This window comes from Symphodus melops (genome assembly GCF_947650265.1).
Source record: "Symphodus melops genome assembly, chromosome: 12".
NCBI classification, from domain to species: Eukaryota; Metazoa; Chordata; class Actinopteri; order Labriformes; family Labridae; genus Symphodus; species Symphodus melops.
The window spans coordinates 18,621,117-18,644,681 of record NC_136702.1 but is presented as its reverse complement, the minus strand read 5'-3'; the positions used below and the strand labels follow the sequence as shown (position 1 = coordinate 18,644,681).

Below are 23,565 nucleotides of genomic sequence, written 5' to 3'. Positions count from 1 at the left end.
GCACATGTAAACACATGTAATCTTACACAACATGTTACCAAACGCTGAAGGCCACCTCTGTTACATGTAGCAGCCCCTCTTCATTACATGTCGCTCTCACTGAAGGTAAGTCTTCTACATTTAATTAAGACAGCTTGAACTTCGAAGTGCTAGATTTCTACAACGTTGAATGCATCCATGCGTGGAAAACCAAGTAAAACAAGTCAGCGGGATGAATTTGAAGTTTCTTGTTTTACTGTCATGTTGAAGTCTCGTAACGTCCTGTACTCTGTTTCAGTAGCTTAACAGAGTAACACAATTTAACGTAGTGACGCAAAGCGTGCTTAGAAAAACGATGAATGTTCTTGTCTTTGTGCTTTTCTGTGACAGGAAGGCGCTGTTACAACATTGAGACAACAATGAAGTCCTTTGCCTGTTTCTCGTCGTCTGTCAGAGCGGCTTGTCAGCACACCTCTGCGTGTTTCCCTCTTCATCGTGCACCCTTTCTTTGCACTCATGTGGATAGAAGTGTGGAACAGCTTAGTGTCACTTCAGTTCGTCATTTTCAAAGCGCGCAGGTAAACACAGCAGTGGTCCAGCAGGTGAGTGCTGCCCCTTTACCCACCTTGGTGCCCTCCCCTTGGAAAAGAGACGATGAACTAACGGTGTACCAGCTGGGTAGACACGTACCAAAACCATCCCTATACCTCTCTCCATACAGCCCATACAGCAAACCTCAAATTAATGCAGCTGCACGAGTCAATATACAGTCTCTGTTTGAAGGGGAAGTGATCCCTGAGCTCTGCTCCAGGCTGGCAGATCTCCCCAGCAATGACCGTGCGGAGGGACTGGCTAGTTTGCTCGGAGCATGTGTTGAATTTGACTTAAAGGCGGACAACCCTCTGGTTCTCAGACTGATAAACGAGTGCATGCAGCTCCTCAGACATAGGGAGCTCGGGGTGCTTCAGCTCTGCCACCTGGGTGAGGTGTCATACTCCCTTGAGGGCCACAAGTCTGCCTTGCTCACAGAGGTCCTGGACTCTATAGGAGTTGCTGTAGAAGAGGATGTTTTCTCTCCCAGTGAGACTGTCAGAGTCTACTCTCTGCTGGCTCGGTGTTACGATCCAGCCACCCCGCAGCAGATATTCATGCTGTCCACTCTGAACAGACACACGCAGAGGATGGTCCACCGGCTGAGAGCAAAACAAGTCAGCAAGATACTGCAGTCCCTGCTGAAGTTGCAGCACAGACAGGTGAGTAAAGCATGGCCGCTTCTGTACGCAATACAAAAAAAAAAAACAAATAGAGTGGTATGTGTTGGCCACTTTTTGAGAATTTTTGAAAAAAAAAAAAAAAAATCTTATAATTGCTGATATTTGCTTCACAGGCCATTTCCCTGGTGCTGAGGCTGAGTCACAGAGCATCTCGAATCTTTAAAGCTTTTAGTGACAAAGAAGTTATAAACGTTCTCTCTGCGCTCATGATTTTTGGACAACATGATGCCGAGCTCCTTGCTGCTATGGAGAAGCACCTACCAGGTGGGAATGAACGTGTATTCACTGAGACCCTTTACACTTATCCCATGCTTTTTACTTTGCCATGCCTATTCTTAATAACAAGAGGGATTGATTGTGAGGATGTTTTGGATGCAAATATTTTTCATTAACCATGAGCTTCTGTACTGTTTCCTTGTCAGAGAGGCTGGGTGGGTGTGACCCAGAGCTGCTTAGCACCGTCATGGAGTACTGCCTGCAGATGAGGTGCCGCTCGGAGCCCATCTTTGAGGCTGTGGCTGAGAACTTTGTTTGCCGAGCTGAGCAGCACAGCACTCCACAGATAGCCAAACAGATCGTCGCCATGGGGAGACTTAACTATCTGCCACAGGTGAGGGCTCTGCATAATGTTCTGTTCTCCGTTAATATCAACATAGATTACAATTAAAACTCAAGGTATGAGCTAAATGGCAGTTGACATAATTAAGATGTAATCTTTATTTTTACGCTAAAAAAATCACAACTGGATATTTGTCTTATTTGCTAGATGTGCAGTACTCAGTTGATAATGTACTCCATTATTTGTGAAGCAGCACGACATCATAGTAACGTTTTCTCTTCTTTATGTTTTCCTTGTTCTCTCTCAGTGCTCCAGTCAAATGTTTAAGAAGCTGGAGAGCATTTTGTCATCCAGGTTTTCTCAGTTCCAGCCTCGCTCCCTGATCGAGGTGTTGCACGCCTGCATCCACCTGGAGCGCTTCCCACTCAACTACTTGTCCAAGGTCTTCAGCCCGTTCTTCCTACACCAACTGCAAGGTGTGACACTCTCTCCACGTATCAAGTGTTCCATTATTTCCTGCCCAAGGAGAAATTATACACACCCACATGTCCAACAGTGCCAGGCTGCTTATGTCCTTTACCAGACGGCTTGTTAGCATATCGAAGATTTGACACTTTTAAATTATACTGAGTTTGTTGTTCTGTTTTTGATGATGTAGTGGGAAATGCTCACACCTATAAAAAGTGACGATGGCTTTCATATTTAATGAATGAAAGCGGTAATTTTCGAAAACTAGCATGATTTTGAAAGTAGCATCCTTTCCGTTCTCTGTGTTCACCAACCCGTGCTCCTTCAAAAAGTCCCGGCCCTCACTTGCATGCGCTCGCGCCATTGGTCCAGAAGCAGATTTTTAGCTCATGCTTTGCATGTGGACTCGTGCATGCACGGGCTGGAGAGGCTTGATTTGTTTCTAAAACGTGGTCGAGTGAAGACATTGGTCGACGTTTTTAACATATCTACAGCTGCTACAGAGGGTTTTTTTTGTTGTTTGTTTGTTTCTTTTTCAGAGCGTATGAGTTATTATTTAATGTCAGGACCTAAAGACAATTTCAACCAAAATCTTAAAAAGTGTTTGTGGAGGAAATGACCCACCCTGCCTTTTAATGTCAGAATTCTAGAATCAGATTGCATTAGATTGTAGGTGAGCTTTTTGCTGGATCAAACAAAATGCACAGCTTGAGCATCATCTCGTGGTGCTCAGAGGATGATGCACTGACAGAACAAACTCAGAGTTTGATAAGATATGCACTTTTTTCCAGAAGATCTTAATAGGGCCAGAAAAGCTATAGGTTAAGGATAAAGTTTGTTGTTTTGTTGCAATAAATCTGAGAATTGTTGTCCCTGTTGCTATGGTTACTAATTTGAGATACCTCTGCAGCACATTTAATTGGAACAGTGAACAGAATGTTCAACTTTTACTACTTCCATTGGTGTCTATATATCAAAAGTGAATGAACACCCTTCAGCCAATCAGAATCGAGTATTCCCCCAGACCACGGTATAATGGTACACACTGTATAGACCAGAGTTGATGCTCATACCTAGAGGTACGGATTCAACCAGGATAAACTTATGTTGGCCAGTACTCTGATATATAACATGAGTCCTGAAGTAATACTTGTGTACATGCATGTGATGTAAGCCTTTCTGTCTTACAGCTCAGGGGGAAATACTGGACAGAAATACGCTTGGACAACTGACACAGCTTCATCTGTCCACCACATTAGAGTGCAATCACTACTGGGTGAGAATAACACACTGCTGCTTGAGTTTTTGAAAAATGAAAATCCAGGTATTCGATGAGGATTACGAAATCTGTTCAAGTAAACACATCTGTATGTGTTATTCATCAGGGTCCCAGGCTGCCTTACTCCCACCGTATGAAGAAGTTCTCCACTTGGGACGAAGCATTTGAGACGCCTATGGAGAGGCTCTTTTACAGACAGATCAAAGGGCCGCTGATAGAGCTGCTGGGGGGGGAGTTTTACTCGACCAGAGTCTTTATTCACAGTGGTTACACTGTCGGTAAGCAGTACACACAGAATATTCATACATTGATGATCAAAAAGGGAGAAATACCGATTTTTAAAGCACTGCTCATCCTAAAGATAGGATATGGACCTCAGCTTCTTCTTTTTTTTTTTTTTTTTTAAGAAAATGACATGCATAGCCTGCTGAGATGCATATTATTTCTACATTTTATGTCTCTCTCTTCTTCACATTGTAAAATCTTCTCCTGCTGTACTCACTGTTTATGTTTCATCTCTAGATGTTGAAATGTGCCTGGATGAGTCTGGATACATTCTGCCTCCATCGCAGTGGGATAACACTCACAGGAGGTAAGGTTTTTCCTTAACATGTTTACTGTATCTGAAAAGAATAGGAAAGTGAGTTTTGCATCAAAATACTAGTAAATATCGATTTTTAGTTTGAAAAAGTGATCTACATTTTGGACCAAATCTGGCCATTAAACCTCCACCTTTTAAAAGTTGTAATTAAGCAGCGTGACACCATTTTTCAAACTGTTTCGTCATGTCTTGTTCGTGTAGGCTGGCACTGTGTTTGGATGGTCAGAACAGATTCTGCAGCAACACACAACACCTGCTGGGCAAGGAAGCCACGAAGAGGAGACACCTCCGCAGGATGGGCTATGAGGTGATCCAGGTAGGTTTGAAAACATTTGTCAGGGAGTTGTAAATGTGCCGTTTTGCCCGGGGGAAATGGCAGACCAACGGCTGCTGCAGCACAGGAGATAAGTGGTTCAGATATAGAAGTGATTTTCTATTCTAATCAGCTCCACCTCAAGACACATGCTCAAACTATGGTATCTGAGATGCATTAAAAAAATGGAGAGGTTAGATCGCAGAAAAGTTTTAAGACTGATGTGGAGCTGCTTAAACACTGAAGCTTCAGTGTATCTGACATGACAACTTGCCTGCACATCAATTCTACCCATATTGAACATACAATGTCAGTTAAAGTTTGATCCTTTAAGTGTTTTTTTTTAAGGTGAGCTCCAAAATAATAAAGTTCTTTCAACAGACATTTAAAATGTTTAACTAATCAGTTGGTGATATTCATAGAACACTTAAAGATCCACTAAGATCTCTGCGTCTTTTCTCTCACAGATTCCTTACTTCGATTTCGAGAGGATGGGCAGTCACGGGGAACAAGTCGAATATCTTCACAACAAGATCTCCAACCATCTTCAAGTTCAGTCGCTGATTCCAATGACACATCAAGGACATTAACCGCTGATCCCAAATCTTAACAAACTCTGTAATATATTCTCAGTGAATACACTTCGGACAGCTTTGTTTGTAACCATGTTATCTTCATGAAACAAAGTGCCTTTTGAAGCATCAGAGTACAAACAATGTCGGAGGATAATTCTACCAGATTAAGTGCCATCGTGTGTGAAATGTCAAAGCAGTCTGGATTCTTGAAAAAGAATAAAATTCTATTGACTTTTAATATGACAAAGAAAGTGAAGACGTTACAAAGAAAGTGCTGCTTTATTGGTCATTGGTGTTACTGTGGTTTGACATTTAGCCCTTTGACCTGAGGACAGTATTGGTACTTTTTAGGCCACAGTTGAACTCTTTGATTCCAGGAAGTTTAAAAGGAGTTTATTTATTTATTTATTGTGAATGACCATAATTATTATCAGTGATCATTTATGATGAAAAAAAAATGAAGTATACCATACACATATTGAGTGTTGCAGAGCTCTGACTGCAGCCTTTGCCCTGTTTAGTGCCTCATTTTTGAGGGGATTTGTAAAATCATTCAGAGTTAATTCACTTAAGAGGATGTTTTAATTTGATGTTACGATGTACAATAAATTGCTTCACGTTACACTCAAGTTTTATTTTCAAGAAACAGTGGTGTGCTACTGCTGGTTCCTTCTTTCAGTTTTCTCTCTCCTCTTCAGTCTTTGCTTTTGAAGTCATGGCATTTCTAATGAAAACAAAAACATTTTACAGTGATTTTTTTTTTTTTAATCTATTCTCTGATAAATATTTTAAACTGGAAACATCCAGCGCTACAGGTGGTGTAAATTATACATCTGTCTTCACCTGGGAGAAACTGGTGGCAGCGTAGCTGTGCGAGGATGTGCAGTAAGGAGCAGCTCTCCTCTGACAGCTTCCATCATCAGGTTCTGGAGGGTGTTCACTAGAACATCTTCACATATGTCAGCAGACACACTTCTTGTGTGCAGTGTGTTATCTGTTTGAGGCCTTTCTATGACACCTCCGCCTGCACTCTCCTGACTGTCCACAAGGTTGTGCTGCCCCCTTTGCACAGCCTTTCCTCCACTCAACCGAACCTGAGCCTCGGGCGGAGTGTGAGATGTCGATGAGGGAGGAAGCAGGGACGGGTGGGTGGCTGGGAATGAGGAACTGGAGGTGTGACTAGTTTCTTGAAGTGGGTATGTAACAGGCTGCGACAGCACTGTTATCAGAGACTTGGTGAAGGTTGAATCATCAAGGATGTCCCTAGAGAGGATGAGATGCATTCATACAAATAAATCTATCACCTTAAATATTCTTTAAAATATCTCCAGTTCAATGTTTAGTGAGAATCAATGAATAAAGTGTTTAATACATGGATATGGGTGACACTGGTGAGTATTACCTGAGCAGAGAGTTGAGTACTTGTATTAGGATCTCCCTGTCAGGGCCATGTGTCAGCGAAGGCGACAAGGAAGGGGGAGATGAGCTTGAACTCGATGTTTGATGAGTCTTGGGTTTAATCAACTGATGACATCTGAGGAAGAAAGCACAAAGCGTGTTTTTTTGAAGATTTATTTTTGGCATTTTGCCTTTATTATAGAGGGAGGAAAGTGGACAGAGGTGGAAATCAGGGAGAGAGAGTGGGGAGAGCCACCAGGCCGGATGCGTGAGGACTATAGCCTCGATGCATGGGGACGCACGCACTGCCGCTGCGCCACCAGCGCTCCCCACAAAGCGTGTTTTGCTACTCAAGAGAATCACATAAAAAATACTTTACATCAGACCGCTGAATGTCACAGAGTCAAAACATAATTCTTAAACCTTAATTATCTATACACACCTTAATGTGTAATGTAAAAATAAGTTTACCGAGAGTGCTCATGGAACTGATCAGGGAAGTGTGGGATGTAGTCCAGAAGTCCATGCGAGTGTGCTGTGATGCCCAGGTGCAGCAGAGCGGGTTGAGGCAGTTCAGGGCACGTCAGTACTTTGGCTTTTTCTCGCTGTGCCCGTCGGTCAGCTCTTGTTATCTTTGTACATATAGTGCCCACTGTTTCATAATTAGTCCTGGCACAAATTGGAGGAAGAGTCTGGTGGGAGAGAAAGTGGAAAAAAAAACACTCAAGCAAAAAGAAAGCCTGACTTGAGCTTGCATGATTCAGGTATTCTGATTACTCAAAGCACTTTTTTACACTACATGTCACATTCAAACAATTACACAATAATGGTAGGTTATGTAAAGTGTACATCAGTAGCATGGGAATCCCATGCTATTTGGGGTTCAGTGCCTCAGGACACTTCAGGGTGACCCTCTGGTTCTCTTAGTTAAGAAGCCCCGCTGTCATTACCTCTCTTTGTACTTTCAAAGTTGATTGTGCGAGTGGCGTACCGTTGTTGTCTCAGTTCCAATGACACAATGTGTAAAGAAAGAGCAGAGGGCTCCACACACAAAGACACACTCAGACATGCACACGGAGCTTCTCTTCTCCTAACAGCGGTCACTGTGATGCTTGTTGCCCGTTACAACCTCTGATGTCAGCAAAGTAATGTCCCACCATCATGCATCTCGTCGATTTTTGAAGGCAATATGTATAGGGGCAGAAATATCGTGCAATGAACCGGCAAAACAAATTTTTGCTTTTAGGTGTTTCTTTTTCACAACTTTGATGATGGATGTATTTGTTGAAACATGACAGCGAACGCCTACCTTGTATTTCCTGAGTGGTGGCCCTTTTCTCACTGATGATGCAACAGGTTGCTTTAAAAAGAAAAAGGAGGTAAATACAGTGAGGAGGAAAGTATTACATCCCAGTCAGAAATATACCATCGGTGTCCTTGGAGAAAGAGGAAGTACCTCATCTGTCAGGACTTCTGAGGTTTCCGTAGTGATTTTGTCCGTGATAATGAATTCAACTTGCTGTCTTTCTTTCTCTTCCTCCCAGCGCTGCAAAGCATCTCGATACTGAGTCAGTTTAGCCTCCTGAGTAACCTGTATACATCACAAACAGGATGTCATCCTTCATTTTCAGAGAGCAGCCAGGACTGCTATCCTATTAATGCAGCTTTAAATATACAGTAGAAAGGCCATGGTACCTGACAGAGAATGTCCAGCTGATAATGAGTGGGGTAGTCAGAAGAAGTAAATGTGAGAAAACAAAGGGAACTCTGTCCTGGATGTAGAACCCCCTTCTGTGGATGTATCTGTACCACCTGATTATAAAAAATAAAAACACACACAGACATGGACACACATACACTTTATTAACAGTGATTTATTTTTCACATTGAGTTCTATATTGTGATATCACACACATTAGAGTATAAATATTGACAGAGTAAAACATGTAAAAGTGTGCATATATCACCATTCCTGTACCTGCTGATTGATCTGCTGCTGGAGGTCCCATGTATAGTGGACAGTGTCTGTGTGGGACACATTGGTCAGGTAGAGGATTCTTGTAGATCTTGAACACACGGGGATGTCACCCAGAGAGACACTGTCCTCAGACAGAGACACCACCTACACATTGGTATTGCGCAGACGCGTAGATTTGAGATGAATGTAAACCTTTGAGATGGTGAATTTAACAAAGACGAGAAAACACAAGGAGCAGGAAGGCAGAGAAAGTAAAAGACTTAACTGCTCCCACCTGTTCTGGGAAGGGAAGCCTCTGAACACAGGCCTCAGACACTTTACAATCACTGCAGTGAAATTGTTGTGTGAAGCACATCGTGGGAGAATTCAAGCCACATCCCTCAAATGTCACCAGTGTGGAGTCTCCATCCTGGACATAGAGGAGAACATCCATCTGGCGAAATATAAACCAGACAAGACGTCAAATGAAGGAGATGGGAGATTTACTGAACTGGATTTAAAAAAAAAAAATTGATATATTTGGGGGGAAAAAAACTTTTATTTATTTTAAATTTAGGCTGTATATGACTCAGTTCTTACATGGTACATCTTTGCCTCTAGTGGAGAGAAAATCCATTCCAGCATGCTTTTCTCTCCTGGTAGGATTTCTCCCTCTGGATTTAGGCAGCACAACACTGGATGGTTAAAGTTGTCCACCTGTAGCTGACTTAACATGTCTCTGTCCACCTTATAACAGACTGGAACTGCACCACCATTGTGTAGTTCAAACCCCTGCAAAGATAGACATGTCAAGTCTTATAGAGTGTAATGCAAAACGTTGGATACATTTTGAATAGACAGGAACATAGTTCAGTCTCCCAAGTAAATCATTTGTAAATACACTCATTCTGAAAGGGTCTGAATAGATTAAAAATAGTATTCTAATAGATGAGTGTGTTTTCCTTCTGGTGAATAGCAATGAAGCAGTTTAGTTAGATTGTTTTCTTTGTAAGAAAACAACAACAGATTTCAATTTCAGATGTTATGGTCGATTTCTGCTTAGAGGATCACATCTATATAGGAAACCACTGCTGAATGTCAAGTAAGAAGAGATATCTGTGGAAACTGTTTGGGTGAAGACATGCCAGGATCACTGTGCCAGTCCTAAAAGGCAGAAAGTTAAGAAAAGAGACACACCTGCCTGGGAGGATTACAGTCCCCAATCATAACAGAATGGAAAACGTGACGCTTGGAGGCAAAGTGGAGATATGGTCTGTCTCTCTCCAACGTCACACCCTGGAAGTTCAGCTGCACACACAAACCAAACACAGACACGAGTCAATTCAAAAGAGAGTCCTTACAGGATGCTCCCTTTAAAGCTGTTCTGGAGAATATCTTCTTCTTCGTAAATGGAATATACGTTCTATCATAGGCAAGGTCCGATTGGTAAAATTCTGCCTCACCAGGATCTCTCTGCCATTTGAAATTTTGAATACGACAGGAAACCGATCCGTTCCAGTGAAGTGGTGACTGTGTGAACAAAGTTGAGATACTTCAAGGAGCATGCTAGATAAAGCTGATTCCTAAAACAGCTGTTTTTTTTACTTTAAAATCATTTCAACTTTTACTAACGGCTTAACAATATTAGCAAATTCTATTCCTTTTACCGCACCCTGCAAACAAAATCTCTGACCTGTAACTGAAGCATACTGTCCTCTGTTGGCCGGGGAGCAAAGTCCCAGAACGAGGAGAAACACTAAACAGACCGTTGTCCTTAACCTGTCAAGGACAAAATTAGATTTATATTTTTTAGAGAAAAAAAAAAAAAAAAGGTCATGTCTGAAATATCTGAATACCTGACCTTCATGTGGTACAGCTCAGTACAGCGAAACTCTCCTGTCTCAGCCCAGTACTCCAGCTCTATCTGTTGGTCCTCAGGAAACAAGAAGGCCCTGAGTTGAAGGAGTAAATCAGAGATTATTAAAGATACATTTTTAAAAATAATGTCTATACAGCTCCACTTTGTGTAACTCGTATTCCTCATTATAATCACTATATTATATACTCACTCAAGGTGACGCATACTGTATAAATTGTAAATGAAAGCTGCATTCTAAAATTAGCAATTCCACACCAAATACAAACGTGATGGTAAATAAAGCCCTCACTGACTTTAACTGACTTATATTTACAGTTTTCTTGGAACTTTTCTCATCACATTTTCTGGGCTTAAACTGATCCATACATATGTGACTTATCAGGCTCCTCAGATGATCTGTGACCTTGTGGCTCCACTTAGATCGTGAGGCTTTGTAATATGTGGAGCGTCTGCTGTCTACTGTAAGGTGTCATTTGGTCAATCAACACTTGGACAAATAGCCAGTTCTGATCAGAGGATCAACATGTGGAGCGCTTTACATGCAGAGCTCAAACTGGAGCCAGACTGGAGTCATTTACAAACTGAAGCTGTTTTCAAAGGAGGACTTAGTCTTGTGGTCATGTACTGTATAATCTTGAACTGTTCCGTCTTTTATTGTTGTGCTTGTTTGGTTGTATTTTTTTCAGTTCCGCTGTTGAGCTTTATGTATTGTAAAGACCCACCAAGGGACGCTGAGTGTAAATTAGCTGAGGCTACACATACTGCAGAGTGTGGCACTACTTGCTCCATACTTGTCCCAGAAGAAAATATACATGAATTAAACTCACCAGTCTACAGGGAGGGAGCCAGGGTTGTCAAGCATCAGCATAAAAGTTGAGGGGTCAGAATGCAGGGGAGCAGCGCTGAAGTTAAAATCTAACATCGCTTTAGTGAAGATGGAAAGAGAGGGGCTCATACTACAACAGAAAGAGAAGAATTGGTCATGTACATGAATGATTTTTTTAATTGTATGCATACTTTAATAAATGAAAAACAATCCATTCATGATTCTAAAAATGGAGTTAACCAAAATAAAAAAAAAAAGAACATTTCTTTTCCATGTGTAATGTTAACTTGAGAATAGTACTTCAGTATAGACCTGCCCCGGCCTTACCTGTGCCTTGCGGGGGTTCTGTGAGTGAGTTCTGCATTGGAGGGGTTGGAGAGCAGGTGCTCATTGAGGCTGTCCAATGAGAACAGTTTCCACAGACGCGCCTTGCTGAGTCTGCTTGCACTGCCCCTGCCGCACACGTCACTCACCTTCAGGGTGGGAAAGACGCCCTTAGCTAGAACTTCACACACTGCTTGAGGAGGGGATAACACTTTTCCTGAGAACAGAGACAGGTATTGAAAACCTTTATTCGATGAATAAAAAAAATTGCTGAAAACATTGAAGTCTGTATAGTTAATTATCTACCGCTGGCATTCAGCATCTGGTAGCTGATGAGCCACTGGTACTGGGCTCGTCTGTGTGGTCCGATTGTAAATTGCAGCAGCATTGTGGAGTGTGAGGCAATTGTACCCCTGTCACGGTCCACTTTCAGAGCTAATAGGGTAAAAAAGGGCACATTTAGTCGACCACACCTGTTCATCACCTGCATTTTCTGTCATCTCTACCGGCTAGATAGGCTCTAAAGTAGGAACTTCTTTTTCAACCTGACTGACAAATGTGTATAATAATCTGTCAATGTCATGGATATTCTTTGTGGTCATTAAAGAGATTACCTTTTGGCTCTGTCTGGGAGTCATTAACATGATCCTCACTCAGAAGGCTCTGCTCTACAGAGAGACAAAATGAGACGGGGCAGGAGCTGCTGTTCACCAGAGGAACCTCAACTGAGCGATAGCCTCCAACCATAATCTCTCCGACATCCAGAACTTCCTTCTCTGCCTAGGAAAAGAAAATCTGCTCTCAGCTTGGTTTGGCAGGCTTAAAGACAGATTTATACTCCTACTGGGGATGGAATTAGTCATTAGAATATTTCTGGGGAGGAAATATACATCCCTTGTGCAAATGCTTGACAACAAATCACACAAACACAACTGAACAAAAATTCACAGCAGCTATTTTTCTCTGATGAACTTTTCACAGAGGGAAGTTCACGCAGGATGTCATGAGATTGTTACTGCCGTGTTTAAAAGTTGTTAAAAGCAGGGTGCCGGTAGCCGAGTGGTTAGTGCTTGCATACCCCATGTATAGAAGTTAAAGACCCCAAAGCGGACAGTCCAAGTTCATATCCGACCTGTAGCTCCTTTCCTGTGTGTGTCATTCTCCACTTTCTCTCTCCCAGATTCCTGACTCTATTCACTGCCCTAGTTCAACAAAATGCCAACAAATTTTTTTTTTTTTAAAAGTTGTTTAAAGGCAGAAAATGTAACATGATTTTCATTTCCCCATGATTGATCACCTACTGAAAATACTATAGCGAGTGAAACTGGAGATCCATCAAGCTGCGTTTCAAGTGCAAACTTGAGGAGCTGATAGATTTTGCAAATCGTTCTGCCTGTGTTCATGTAATCTGCACAGCGTTATAACAGCCTATGAGCTTCCCCCTACCCTGAGTGTGACATCAGAGAAAAATGGCAGTGGAGAATATTGTCAATGAAAATCCCACCTTTAGGAATCCTCGAGAGCCGATTCCAACCACTTCAAGGATAAGATGAGAGTGGCCTGATCCGTGTGTCTGGATCGGCCAGAAGGTGAGAGAAGGTCTAAGTGTGTATGCTTTTTCCTCCAGCGGGCTGAAGGACCAGATTTGAACCTGTAACATTACCAAGTCACTCAATCATTCCGTCCCACAGTCTTTGATAGCATAGATTTATGCATGGTTTTGTTAATCTCTTACTGAGCTCTCATTGGGCTGCAGTTCACCAGCATCTGGTTCAACACAGATAAGCTCCTGGTCTGGCTCTGCAATGCTCCATTTGAAACTATAAAAGGACATTCAGATTAATGATTCTGGCATAAGTCTAGCCCACAAAGAGAACAAACTCAAAACTGAAAGAAATAGAGAATGACAATTGGCAAACATTCTTCTAACTAACCGTAGAGGTAGGCGGCTGAGGTTCCTGATGCGGTGAGAGCGCTGAGTCAGTGAGCCCACAGCTGTCGGCAGGAAATATAAACTGCCATCTCCTTCCAGAGATACACACAGCTTCTCCACAACACTGACAACTGCCAGTTCCTAGAGGACACAACATCAGAGGCACATTCAAAAACCTGACAAAACAGTGTAGTGAGTCCAACTGCTTCAGAGCCATGTACTCCTGTGTAGTCTATCAACTACCTTTGTGTGTTTTGATGCATTGAGCTTTAGGTGTAGGCTGAATCCCTGTTTGGGATTCTCTTCACTGGGAGTTGTTCTGAGAGTAAGGATTTGGTGATTGGAAGGCTGGATCAATCCACAGCTGGGCACTACAGACAAAGATTCTGCCAAAACAGGGTTTGAGCTGCAGTCCAGATAGAAAGTGAGCGGCAGGTCTCCACGATTCTGGAGAAGCACTGTTCTATAGGAAAGAACACTCAGGGCTGGGAATACCTGGAAAGAAACTTCATTTAGCAGAGTATCTCCTCTTTACAACAAGCAGAGGAAAAGTCTTCTTTATCATGGGTTTAGGGAATATTTTACTCAGACAAGGCCGACAACTCATTTCTAAAGGAGAAAGAATGACATTTTGGTTCATTCCCAGTCTCGCCTCTCACCACTCGAGGGGGCTTCAATGAGCAGCATGGGAGGAAATGCTCTTTGCCGGGCTGAAAGGAGTGACCTATAACTCTGACAGTCACTGACCAGGGTGGACACAGCAATTTGCCTTCTAAGAGATGATTTTCCTGCAGCATCAAGGGGAGAAAGATGTTAGTGATCGCAAAAAATTAAAAATACAGAAGTTTACAGGGAGACATATTAAACTCTTAACACTAAATTTAAAGTCACTATATTCCCCATTAACTAGTGGCTTATTTGCATGCAAATTAGGAGCATGCTGGCTACTACCTCCACTAACTTCCTATAAGTAAGCAGAAATTTGGATGGTATTGAGGGAAAGTCTTCATAAATGGCCTTGTATCTATAGAATATGGTCATGTAGAATGAGGCACTAAGAAACAGCCAGTATGCTACTAATTAGCATGCTAATAAGAATGTAGTTAATGCTGAATATTGTGACCTTAATATAGAGTGTTACCACATTTACTTAAGAATGAAATGCACCACCACTTGATGGGAGGACATTTTAAAGTTTATCCAACTATATTACCTTACAGTATGCAAAGCACTCAAGCTGTGCTTCATGCAGAGTATTAGGCTGCTTTGGGTCAAAGTTCACCCTAAACGAGGTGGATTTCAGTGGCGCTAGGTCACATAACAAGGGAGAGACAGAGAACGGAGAGTCTCGGGCTGCAGTCCACACCAGGCTGGATCACAAAAAAAACAAAAAAAGAGAGAGAGAGAGAGAGAGAAACAACTAAAGAGATATTCTGGTCATGTTTCATACAGAGAATGTTGTAGTGGTTATCCAAGGAAAGAGTACCTGAGTTTCCCTCTGGTGTGGTTGGTAATGGACACTGACTGAGAGGAAGTGCATGAATTAGAAAAAGGGGAGGACGTTTTGTGGTCAAACAGTAGCTCATTGGGCACCACAGTTACGTGTGGGGACGATGAAGAAGAATTTAAAGTGAATGGATCCATGCAGGATTGGAAATAGTCCTCCATGGGAGTTCTTGACAAAACACTTTTAGTGTCTGCTTTTTGGTGCGACTGTTAGGATGTGACACAAAGACAAACTGTAAATGGACAACACTAAGCATGTAGCAGTGAACTGTGACATTATATTACACTAATATGTTCCTCTACAATCTCTGTTTTACACCTTACCTCCTCCAGGGGGCAGAGCGCTCCTCGTTGATTCAGGTGTACATTTTGATCTTGCTGTATGGGATTGAATGCGTCTGTTGGGTCCTGTCTGCGGTACCAGTCGAGCTTGTAAAGAACCAAGTGTTCAGGTTTCAGCACGGCTGGTTTCCGGAGCTCTGAGTGACAAGTTCCAATCAGGTCAAGGAACATGGGTTCCTATGGAAAAGATAAGATAGAACAAATTGTCTTGTTTATGTTCTATGAGTGAGCGTACGTCTACAAACTGGTACCTACCCTGTGCAGTATAAGACACGCAACTCTCCTGTGATGTGCAATAGGCTGTGTGGGCTTATAAACTGCCTTCAGTGTGATATAGCTATGTGGGTGGACGGTGCCATTTGCTGGTTGGATGTTGAACACACTGTGCCCACTACAGTCAAGGTCTACTTGGTAGATCGCCTCAACAGGAGAAGAATTAACCAGCTCCACTGTCTGCACAACTTTTTCTCCTTCATCAACGCAGCCAAAGTCCAACACAGAGGAGGACAAGGACACTTCAGGACCTATTTACAATAAAAGCAACAAAAAGTCCACATGCAAGTACAGATTTTAGATTCAGGGTTAAAGTTCTTCTTTCATTTAAAAGGCTTAAAGAAACATGACTGAGATTAAAGAAAAAAACATATGTAGAGATTTGTAGACTGTGTGTGTTCATTTGTGTCTCTCTTACCTGTGGAGTTTCCAGTGACTTTCAGTAGAGTTTCACTGAGTGCCCCACTATATTTAAGAGACAAGTACTCGACAGAGACAGTATCTACTACAGCAGGAGTAAAGGTGACTGCAACCCGAAATGATCCGCCAGGCGCCACCTCCCCTCTGGACTCATCGCAGCTGAATACTGACCCCAATAAAGGCACGTCATCAGAGAGCGCTGAAAGGCAGAATGATGTATGCACCTGGATAAGAGGGGACAAAAACAAGCGATTAGAGAGAGCCCTTGATGTTCGGAAATTTGCATTCGGGGCTCTTTGTGTTCTACTTACAGGAGAGGGGTTGAAAATGTCAAAGACTTTCTGTGAACTTTGGCCAATAGCCACAGATCCAAAGTGTAGCTCTGAACCACACTGTTCTTTTTCATCCTTGCTGACTGGAGTTTTTATGTGAAGACACGGATACTTAGCTAAAAGAGAAAAAAAGAGGCAAGGCAATAGAGTGGATAATGGTCTCTATTCACCATCTATGTTCTCTTAAACAGTATTCTGGTTTTAACTATATACCTGGTTGCCATATGGTTTAATTCATAGTTCTGATTTAAAGAAAAACAAGCTCCTTCCCTTAAATCTCAGTTATACACAGTCAGAGGGGAGATCAGTTGGGTAACATTGAGGTTTCATACATCATTTCTTCACCATATTTTTATTCTACCATATAAGCAACACTGATACAACCAAACAAGATGTCAAATTGACATGTCAAGTTGTTGTCCTACTTCTTCTTTTAAGTAGAGCACCTACCTAAACCATTAACATCTGGACCACTTGTTGTGATGACAACAGTACTGTGGGTACTGATCATATAACCTAAGGCAAACTTAACAAGTCAGAATATGTTGTCAAAGCCAGTAAGGGGTAAGGGGTTAACATTTGAAACCATGTTTATCCATTTTTATCACGTATAATACCTAGTCCCTGTAGGAGCACAGTGCAAAGGTTTTCAGGCTGATCCTCTTCTTCTCCAAACCTGCAGTACGCCTGTTGTTGGTACACAAGCGCCTCATGAGGTCGGAAAACCACAGTGATGTGACGCTCCTGGCCCGGCTCCAACAGGCCTTGTTCAGGGCTTAGGTGGAACGGTCCAGAGCTCTCCCACTGAAAGCATGTCTGGAGTTTACTGCATTAAAAGTGCATGCAAACAAGTGGAAGACATACAAATGAGAGGGGCTAGGATTAATGAATGAATACACAATAGTGATGTGATTTTTCCCTCCTCAAAACAACTAACAGACATAAACACAAGAACAATGAAATTAGGTTAAATATTCACGCCTCCTATCTCTCTGCATGTATCTGAAACAGACTTATATACCTGACGTTTCGGAGCAGGAAAGTGGTATGTACAGAGTGCTGAACGGCACAGAGTGGCAGCAGCACAGAGTCTGGCAACTCCAGGGCAGCACACGGGATGACTGCACGGAGGCACACTTGGAAGCTGCCATCTTTACATTGAAATTCAATGGTGTCTTCATATTCACACTGTCACAGGTAGATGGACAGACACATAAACAAAGAGAGATGGAATACAACAATAGAAGTAGAGTGCTGAGTAACGTCCCTGGAACATCTTTGAGTAAAATGATTCTACTTTTTGTACAGCTATTTATAGTTGGGGTGGCTAATTGCATCAATGGGTAGCAGCCTGAAAAGTGGGTACCACATTCGAAAGCACTGGAGCCAGTACTTTCAAAAAGAGATATTGAATATGTTACCCGCTGGAGGGGTCTGAAGATGATTGGCACTGAGAAAGATGTTCCTGGGCTGATGAAAATGATCTGGGGTATCAAGGTGGTGAAAAATTTGGACACAGGAGGCCTACGAGGGAGTAACAATGAAGATTTCTTTGATTATTCACAAATCTATTGGTTTATAAAAATGTGTGTATCCTTTTCGTGTTTCTAAGACCTAACATGGAGCTTCTGCATCTTGCTCCGTGTATTCTTCAACACCAATGTCTTAGTGAACTCTTTTTCCAAAGCCCAGTCCTCCCAGACCAGCTCTGTCTTCACTTCCAGACCAAGGAAACAGCTTTTTTGGCTGCAATTTTTTCGCTGGTAATTTCCATCCCACTGTCTCTGGCTAATCCCTGGATCATTCTGGGTGTGGCGCTGCACACGATGGGCCTTCTAGAGAAACCAAGATACAAGATTGCAAAAGACTTAGCTGAACACATGGCACAAATCATCAGCCAAATGACTTTGTATTGGAGTTTTTGAGGCCATACAAAATAGAAATCTTGTGTAATCAAAGAGAGATGTAGCATGTAGGATATGATGAAATGTAACACAAGTCTAATGGCAGAATCTTGTAGATAAGAGATAATATTAATGATGTCTTTATTTTATAGTTTTTAAAGTTACTTCAATTTTCCTCCCAGCGCTGGAGGGCGCACATATTGCTCCTGAACCCAAATGGTCCGGACCTATTGGCTCAGCTAACATGACTGGAAATGAAGAGAAGAATTCAAACGTTAATACATTTTAAAATATAGAGGAAAAACCGACTTGTTGCTGCCTATTGGTAACCATAGTTCTCATGATTCGTATTTTTATTTTAGCCTCATTAAAAGAGCTGTGTAAAACGTTGTAAATCACACTTTTAAGACAACAGTAAATCGCTAATATCAGTCATACGGGAAAGACGTTTAACAAACAACATACTCAACTTAAAACTGTCTAAAGGTAATTCTTACCTTCTTCCAAACTCCAAAGCTTGTGGACTGCTGTTATTTGGTCATTTAAGTTATAATGCCGATAACAACAGTCACCAGAATGGGTGAGTGAAGTTTGTTAGACATGGCGTTACCATAGCAACAAGCACTCGTTTGTTTGGCCTCGTTTCCGCATTGCAATTATGGCAACTGAAGAGGGACCAAAAGGCTATAATCAAACTAGTAGATACAAAAAAATATAAAAACTGAGCTAACACTACAGCTATCAAAACAATATTATATACATAAACTAATGGCATTTGTTAGTTAAATCATTTTATATTCACCAAAGAAACATTAATTGTTCATCATACACGCTCATTTTTTCATTCTGATTTTATTAAGATCGGCACAAGAATTAACCTTTTTTTCAAACTTTCCACCAGCAAATATTACAAACTTTGATATATTAAATTATATTATATTAAATAATTAAGACAACATAAGAGGTCACAAAATACAAGAAAAATGCCACATTAACTGTACATTTCAAAAACAATACATCACGTGCAGCCATTTTCATTGCTCCGATGTGCCCGTGTGTACTGTATGTTAGGGTGAGCGTGTGTGCACGTGACTGTAACTTAAAGTTGAATCAAATAGCATGCTGTTTCAAACATACAGTATATAGTACCATAAAAAGTGCTGAATATTATATAAAAAATAATGAATTTAGCCACAGTAGTTAATATTTTTTTGTTTTGCATTTTGGTGTAATATTTGATGAGCAACTGTAACAGACATGGATGCACTGTAAACATCATAACAAAACAACAATTGCTTCACAGATCTCCAAGTTAATTTATTTTCTTCATCCATTTTTGCTAATGGAAGTGTTATTATGCCCAGTGCATAAAAGTAAGTACATGTACGTACATTTCTAGATAAATTATTGCAGATGACAATGCAGGGGCACAGGAAGTATTTGAACTGGCTGAAGAGAAATACATCTGAGAAATCAGAATAATCTGTTGATACTACAGTCATTACCCAGAAGTCCAATTTTAATTGTCTTCAGTTTTCATTTCAGTCGATGTGCAGACTGAATCTCCTGATACAAATAGGTTCAGGTGGGGCTGTGAAAAATGTAGTACAGCTGTGTTCTGTATTTTTTTTTTTTTTTAAATGAGCATTAAATATATAGTATTATATTGATGAACAATGTAAACATGCTGAACAACATAACTATGGGAAAACAGCACTTCTGGTGTCTAGGCCTCTCTCCTCTAGCTCCTGCTCTGAGTAGGATCTGTAGTTTATTGGCCTCATGAAGGCTTCAGGGCCTATAGAACCTTCCACCCGTGCCTCAATCTGATCTTTTTCACCCTCTTCATCCTCATCAATCTCCTCTTCATCCTCCAAGCTGGAGCTGTGGGAATCACTCTGAGGCTTTTGCACATCCATCCCAGTTCTTTCTGTGTCAGTCATTGAGGAGGCGAGTGATGCTTGCTCCTTGGCCTTGCGACTTCTCTTCCATTTCATACGTCTGTTCTGGAACCAGATCTTAACCTGGTTAAAAAAAACAATTAAAAAAAACATATATATGACGGGTAAAGATGACAACTTAACATAAAAAGTTATCATGTTCTAAGGATTGAGGAAAGTCAGCGTATATCCGTTCATTCAGTTGTGCTGATTTATTTCCCATATTCTTTTAAGACAATAGAGCTGGTAATGCAGAAACAACATGTGCAAATCAAGGGATTATACTAAATTAGCATCAAAACGATTTATATATGTAATTTTACAAAATAAGCTTATTCATATTGTGAAAACCCTACAAATGATCAAAACATGCTAGTACTTCTCAGCAATTATCAGCTATATTCAACTCATACTCTGCTACAGAATTAACCACAAATAAGATGACTAAGGTAATAACAACAATTATTTTGGAAGGTTACATAAAGTCTCTTACCTGAGTCTCTGTCAGCATGAGGGAAGTGGCCACCTCAAAGCGTTTAGGTCTAGATAGGTACTTGTTCAGCTTAAACTGGTTTTCTAACTCAAGCAGCTGCTGGCTGGAAAAAGCTGTCCTGGGCCTTCGACACTTCCCCAACAAACCTGCATGAGCCTGACCTAAGAGTGGACAACAGAGAAAGGTGGAAACAAAAAGAAGTATGTGGTCATTAAACACTTTATTTTTTTTAGTTTGAATGTTATATCAATATGACTGTCCTGATCTTATTTTCTTGCTGCTGTGCCATCACATTAATTGCTTTGATGTGAGGTCTTGGTGAGAAAATATTACTTTAGAGGGGTAATAAAACCATCACAGAGGGACCATTACCTTAATGAAAACACCGTAAACGTTATCATTTGATTAAGTAGTACGTTTCTTCCTGGTGTTACCTTTACTGGAAAATTTGCACATTTATTTAGCAAGATAAATTGTCCTCAAGCTTGTTGGAGCTTTCCAATGTTATGGGCCTTTCAAAACTGACACCCAGGTGTCAGAAAGCACTTACAAGAAAGCCGAAATATTTACTCTGGCCTGGATCTTTGTGAAATAACTAGCCTATTAAATTAAAAGGACAGTGTAGGACTACAAATATTCATGGTAGTCAGGTATAAAACTGGATAGGAGTTCTATAACCTGGCCTTTATTATACCAAGATTAGAGCGTAAATTAGCCAATAATTTTTAATTTACATATCACCAACTTTATTGGCTTATACATGCTACATGTCATACATCCGATATGTACTGCACATCCTATCCTAAGTCCTAATTGTATGACCTAAACTTCATATATATATATATATATATATATATATATATATATATATATATATATATATATATATATATATATATAAACTGTTTGTGTATAAATTGCACGGATACATTTATTTATGAATGAAATATAGGTTAATGCAGGTTTTACCAATAATAATTTGTTTATAAAACCAAGAATCCCATGTTTGACAAAAAATATGACTTGGCTTATAAGTGAAACCTCACCCAAGCTCCAGTTCTCACACGCAATTTTACTTGTGAATAAACAATACTATGGATTTACCATCTTACAGTATTTATAAAGGTTTTATAGTTTAGCAGTATAGGAGACAGGGAGATGATCTCACCACCATAATCTCCCACTCTTGGTATCATCATCCCGGCTCTGATCCAGGGATCCAGCGGGTGCGCTGCGGCCATGGTCGCCGCCTTCAGCTGCTCTGGGTACGGATGGACCAGCTGTGTAAGGCCGGGGTATATGAAGGCGTGGTGTTGGCCTCCGAGGGCCGCTAGAGGATACATGGAGCCAGGGTGCATTCCGAGAAGACCCCCTTGGTGCAGAGCAGCGAATCCAGACGGGGATAAATTAAAAAACTGAGATTTGGAGAGACCTCCATGATGGACTGGAGAGGAGTTTGTTGGGTGTGTATGAGGAGAAGGCGTCTCTGAGCCGCGGGGTGACACCGGACTGCCTCCGGGGCTTCTGCTGTAGTACAGCCCCGGGGACGCACCGTCACTGTCAGGTCTCTGTTCCGCGTCATGCGCCAGTAGCGCATCAATGCGAAAGTTGTTTGCTTTGTCCATGGTGGCGGTCATTCTGTCCAACGATGAGTACGGTGGACCTCTCGTGTTAACAGTGCGAACCACTTGCTCTGGTTGATTTTGGCTAACTTCTTTTTACTTAAATTGAAGAAGTAAACTGCTGTCATTAACTTGAAATTGATCTCTGCTTTAAGAAGTAAATATGTAAACTGTTGTTCTGAATTCTATGTAATTACTCCTCTTCTCTGAGAAATGTCCACGTTTGGTCAACTCCACTCCGACTCCGTCCGTAAGACCCACTTCACTCAAAGTGACAGTGAGCGGAAAAATTACTCGCACCCAATAGCGCCATAAACTTTGCTCTGTTGTGATTGGCCAGAGCCCAGCAGCACATGGGCAGGGTGTAGATAGGTCTCATCTCAAGGGTTAATTATAAATGCAACGCAGTATCAGCTTTAAGACATAGGCTGTTGAATAGGCCTACTCAACGAATAGCACAACAATTTAAGAGGTTCAAATGATTAATTATGAATTTAATAATACCGTATTTTCTCAGCTATTTACAATCCTATCGATATAGGAAGTGTAGGGGCCAGTCTTTTTTTTCTTTTTTTGGTTAATTGTATATTCTGTTCTATTGTTTTTTTGGAAAAATGTCTGTCTTTCTCAGGTGCAGTTGAGGTGTAACTTTCTCATGGACCTTACTGCCCCCCCCCCCCCCCCCCACCCCCACCCCACCCACCCACCCACCCACACACACACACACACACACAGACACGCACACTTCCCCCCAAATATACATGTACTTGATGACTATATTGCCTTAATTGCTGTAATCACACTTTGGAAGAAGTAATTTATAATTTTACAGCTAACTCTTCATTACATTTTATAACCTGCTAAAGTTGACTTAAACCCGACCGCTCTTATCAGGGCTTGCTGCTATGATTATGGGTTATCACCACACCATGGAGCTGTTGAGAGAGCAATAAACTGACAGAAAGCAAACTCATTTTCTCCCCCTGAAGACCAAAGACACACAAATCCTGTTGAAGTTGTCTTATATGTATTTCCTACAAAAAGTATGAAGTCATATAGATCCAAATAGCTGTACATAACTTAATGGATGTTTATCTTTCAAGCTGAGCTAAGCTTCAGAAGGATCTATACAGTTCTAAATCTATCCAAACTGCATTTATGTAGCCTTCTGAGACCAAGTTTAAGCAGTGTTGACTTCCTGAGCCCGGTTTATACAGGACTGATAAGAGACGTCAGAGGCCTGGGAAGACAAACACCAACACCTGCTGAACAACCCAACATATAAAACAGCTACACGGATGTATTATGTGTGTGCATACATGCATGTGAGTGCTATTATATGAAAGTGCTAAGACATTAAGATTCATA

At 41.3% G+C, this 23,565-nt stretch overlaps 3 protein-coding genes across 3 annotated transcripts; 1 reads left to right on the top strand and 2 right to left on the bottom strand.

Moving 5' to 3' along the window:
• Positions 1-398: 398 nt before the first annotated feature.
• LOC306832463 (FAST kinase domain-containing protein 3, mitochondrial-like) lies at positions 399-5,528 on the top strand (the record flags this gene model as incomplete). The annotated part of the gene is made up of 9 exons (XM_079357165.1): positions 399-1,232; positions 1,367-1,517; positions 1,676-1,863; positions 2,120-2,288; positions 3,471-3,556; positions 3,666-3,837; positions 4,082-4,151; positions 4,362-4,476; positions 4,941-5,528. 9 exons carry the CDS (start codon positions 399-401, stop codon positions 5,061-5,063), a joined length of 1,908 nt encoding a protein of 635 aa, XP_079213291.1. The 3' UTR covers positions 5,064-5,528.
• Positions 5,529-5,675: 147 nt separating this feature from the next.
• On the bottom strand, positions 5,676-18,791 carry cfap65 (cilia and flagella associated protein 65). The gene is made up of 35 exons (XM_079356750.1): positions 18,640-18,791; positions 18,308-18,390; positions 17,853-18,073; positions 17,660-17,762; positions 17,260-17,426; positions 16,856-17,064; positions 16,218-16,354; positions 15,905-16,130; positions 15,469-15,737; positions 15,196-15,390; positions 14,852-15,078; positions 14,579-14,735; positions 14,025-14,153; positions 13,609-13,860; positions 13,367-13,506; positions 13,168-13,252; positions 12,937-13,083; positions 12,047-12,212; positions 11,739-11,867; positions 11,436-11,649; positions 11,110-11,238; positions 10,265-10,355; positions 10,097-10,182; positions 9,867-9,933; positions 9,601-9,711; positions 9,004-9,195; positions 8,699-8,857; positions 8,425-8,568; positions 8,142-8,258; positions 7,903-8,037; positions 7,756-7,806; positions 6,918-7,138; positions 6,451-6,582; positions 5,892-6,311; positions 5,676-5,772 (listed from the first exon to the last, which is right to left on the bottom strand). Exons 2-35 carry the CDS (start codon positions 18,386-18,388, stop codon positions 5,724-5,726), a joined length of 5,358 nt encoding a protein of 1,785 aa, XP_079212876.1. The 5' UTR covers positions 18,389-18,390; positions 18,640-18,791; the 3' UTR covers positions 5,676-5,723.
• Positions 18,792-19,386: 595 nt separating this feature from the next.
• Positions 19,387-22,445, bottom strand: LOC306832827 (uncharacterized protein). Its single transcript, XM_079357812.1, has 3 exons — positions 21,744-22,445; positions 20,576-20,736; positions 19,387-20,166 (listed from the first exon to the last, which is right to left on the bottom strand). Exons 1-3 carry the CDS (start codon positions 22,210-22,212, stop codon positions 19,843-19,845), a joined length of 954 nt encoding a protein of 317 aa, XP_079213938.1. The 5' UTR covers positions 22,213-22,445; the 3' UTR covers positions 19,387-19,842.
• Positions 22,446-23,565: the final 1,120 nt, after the last annotated feature.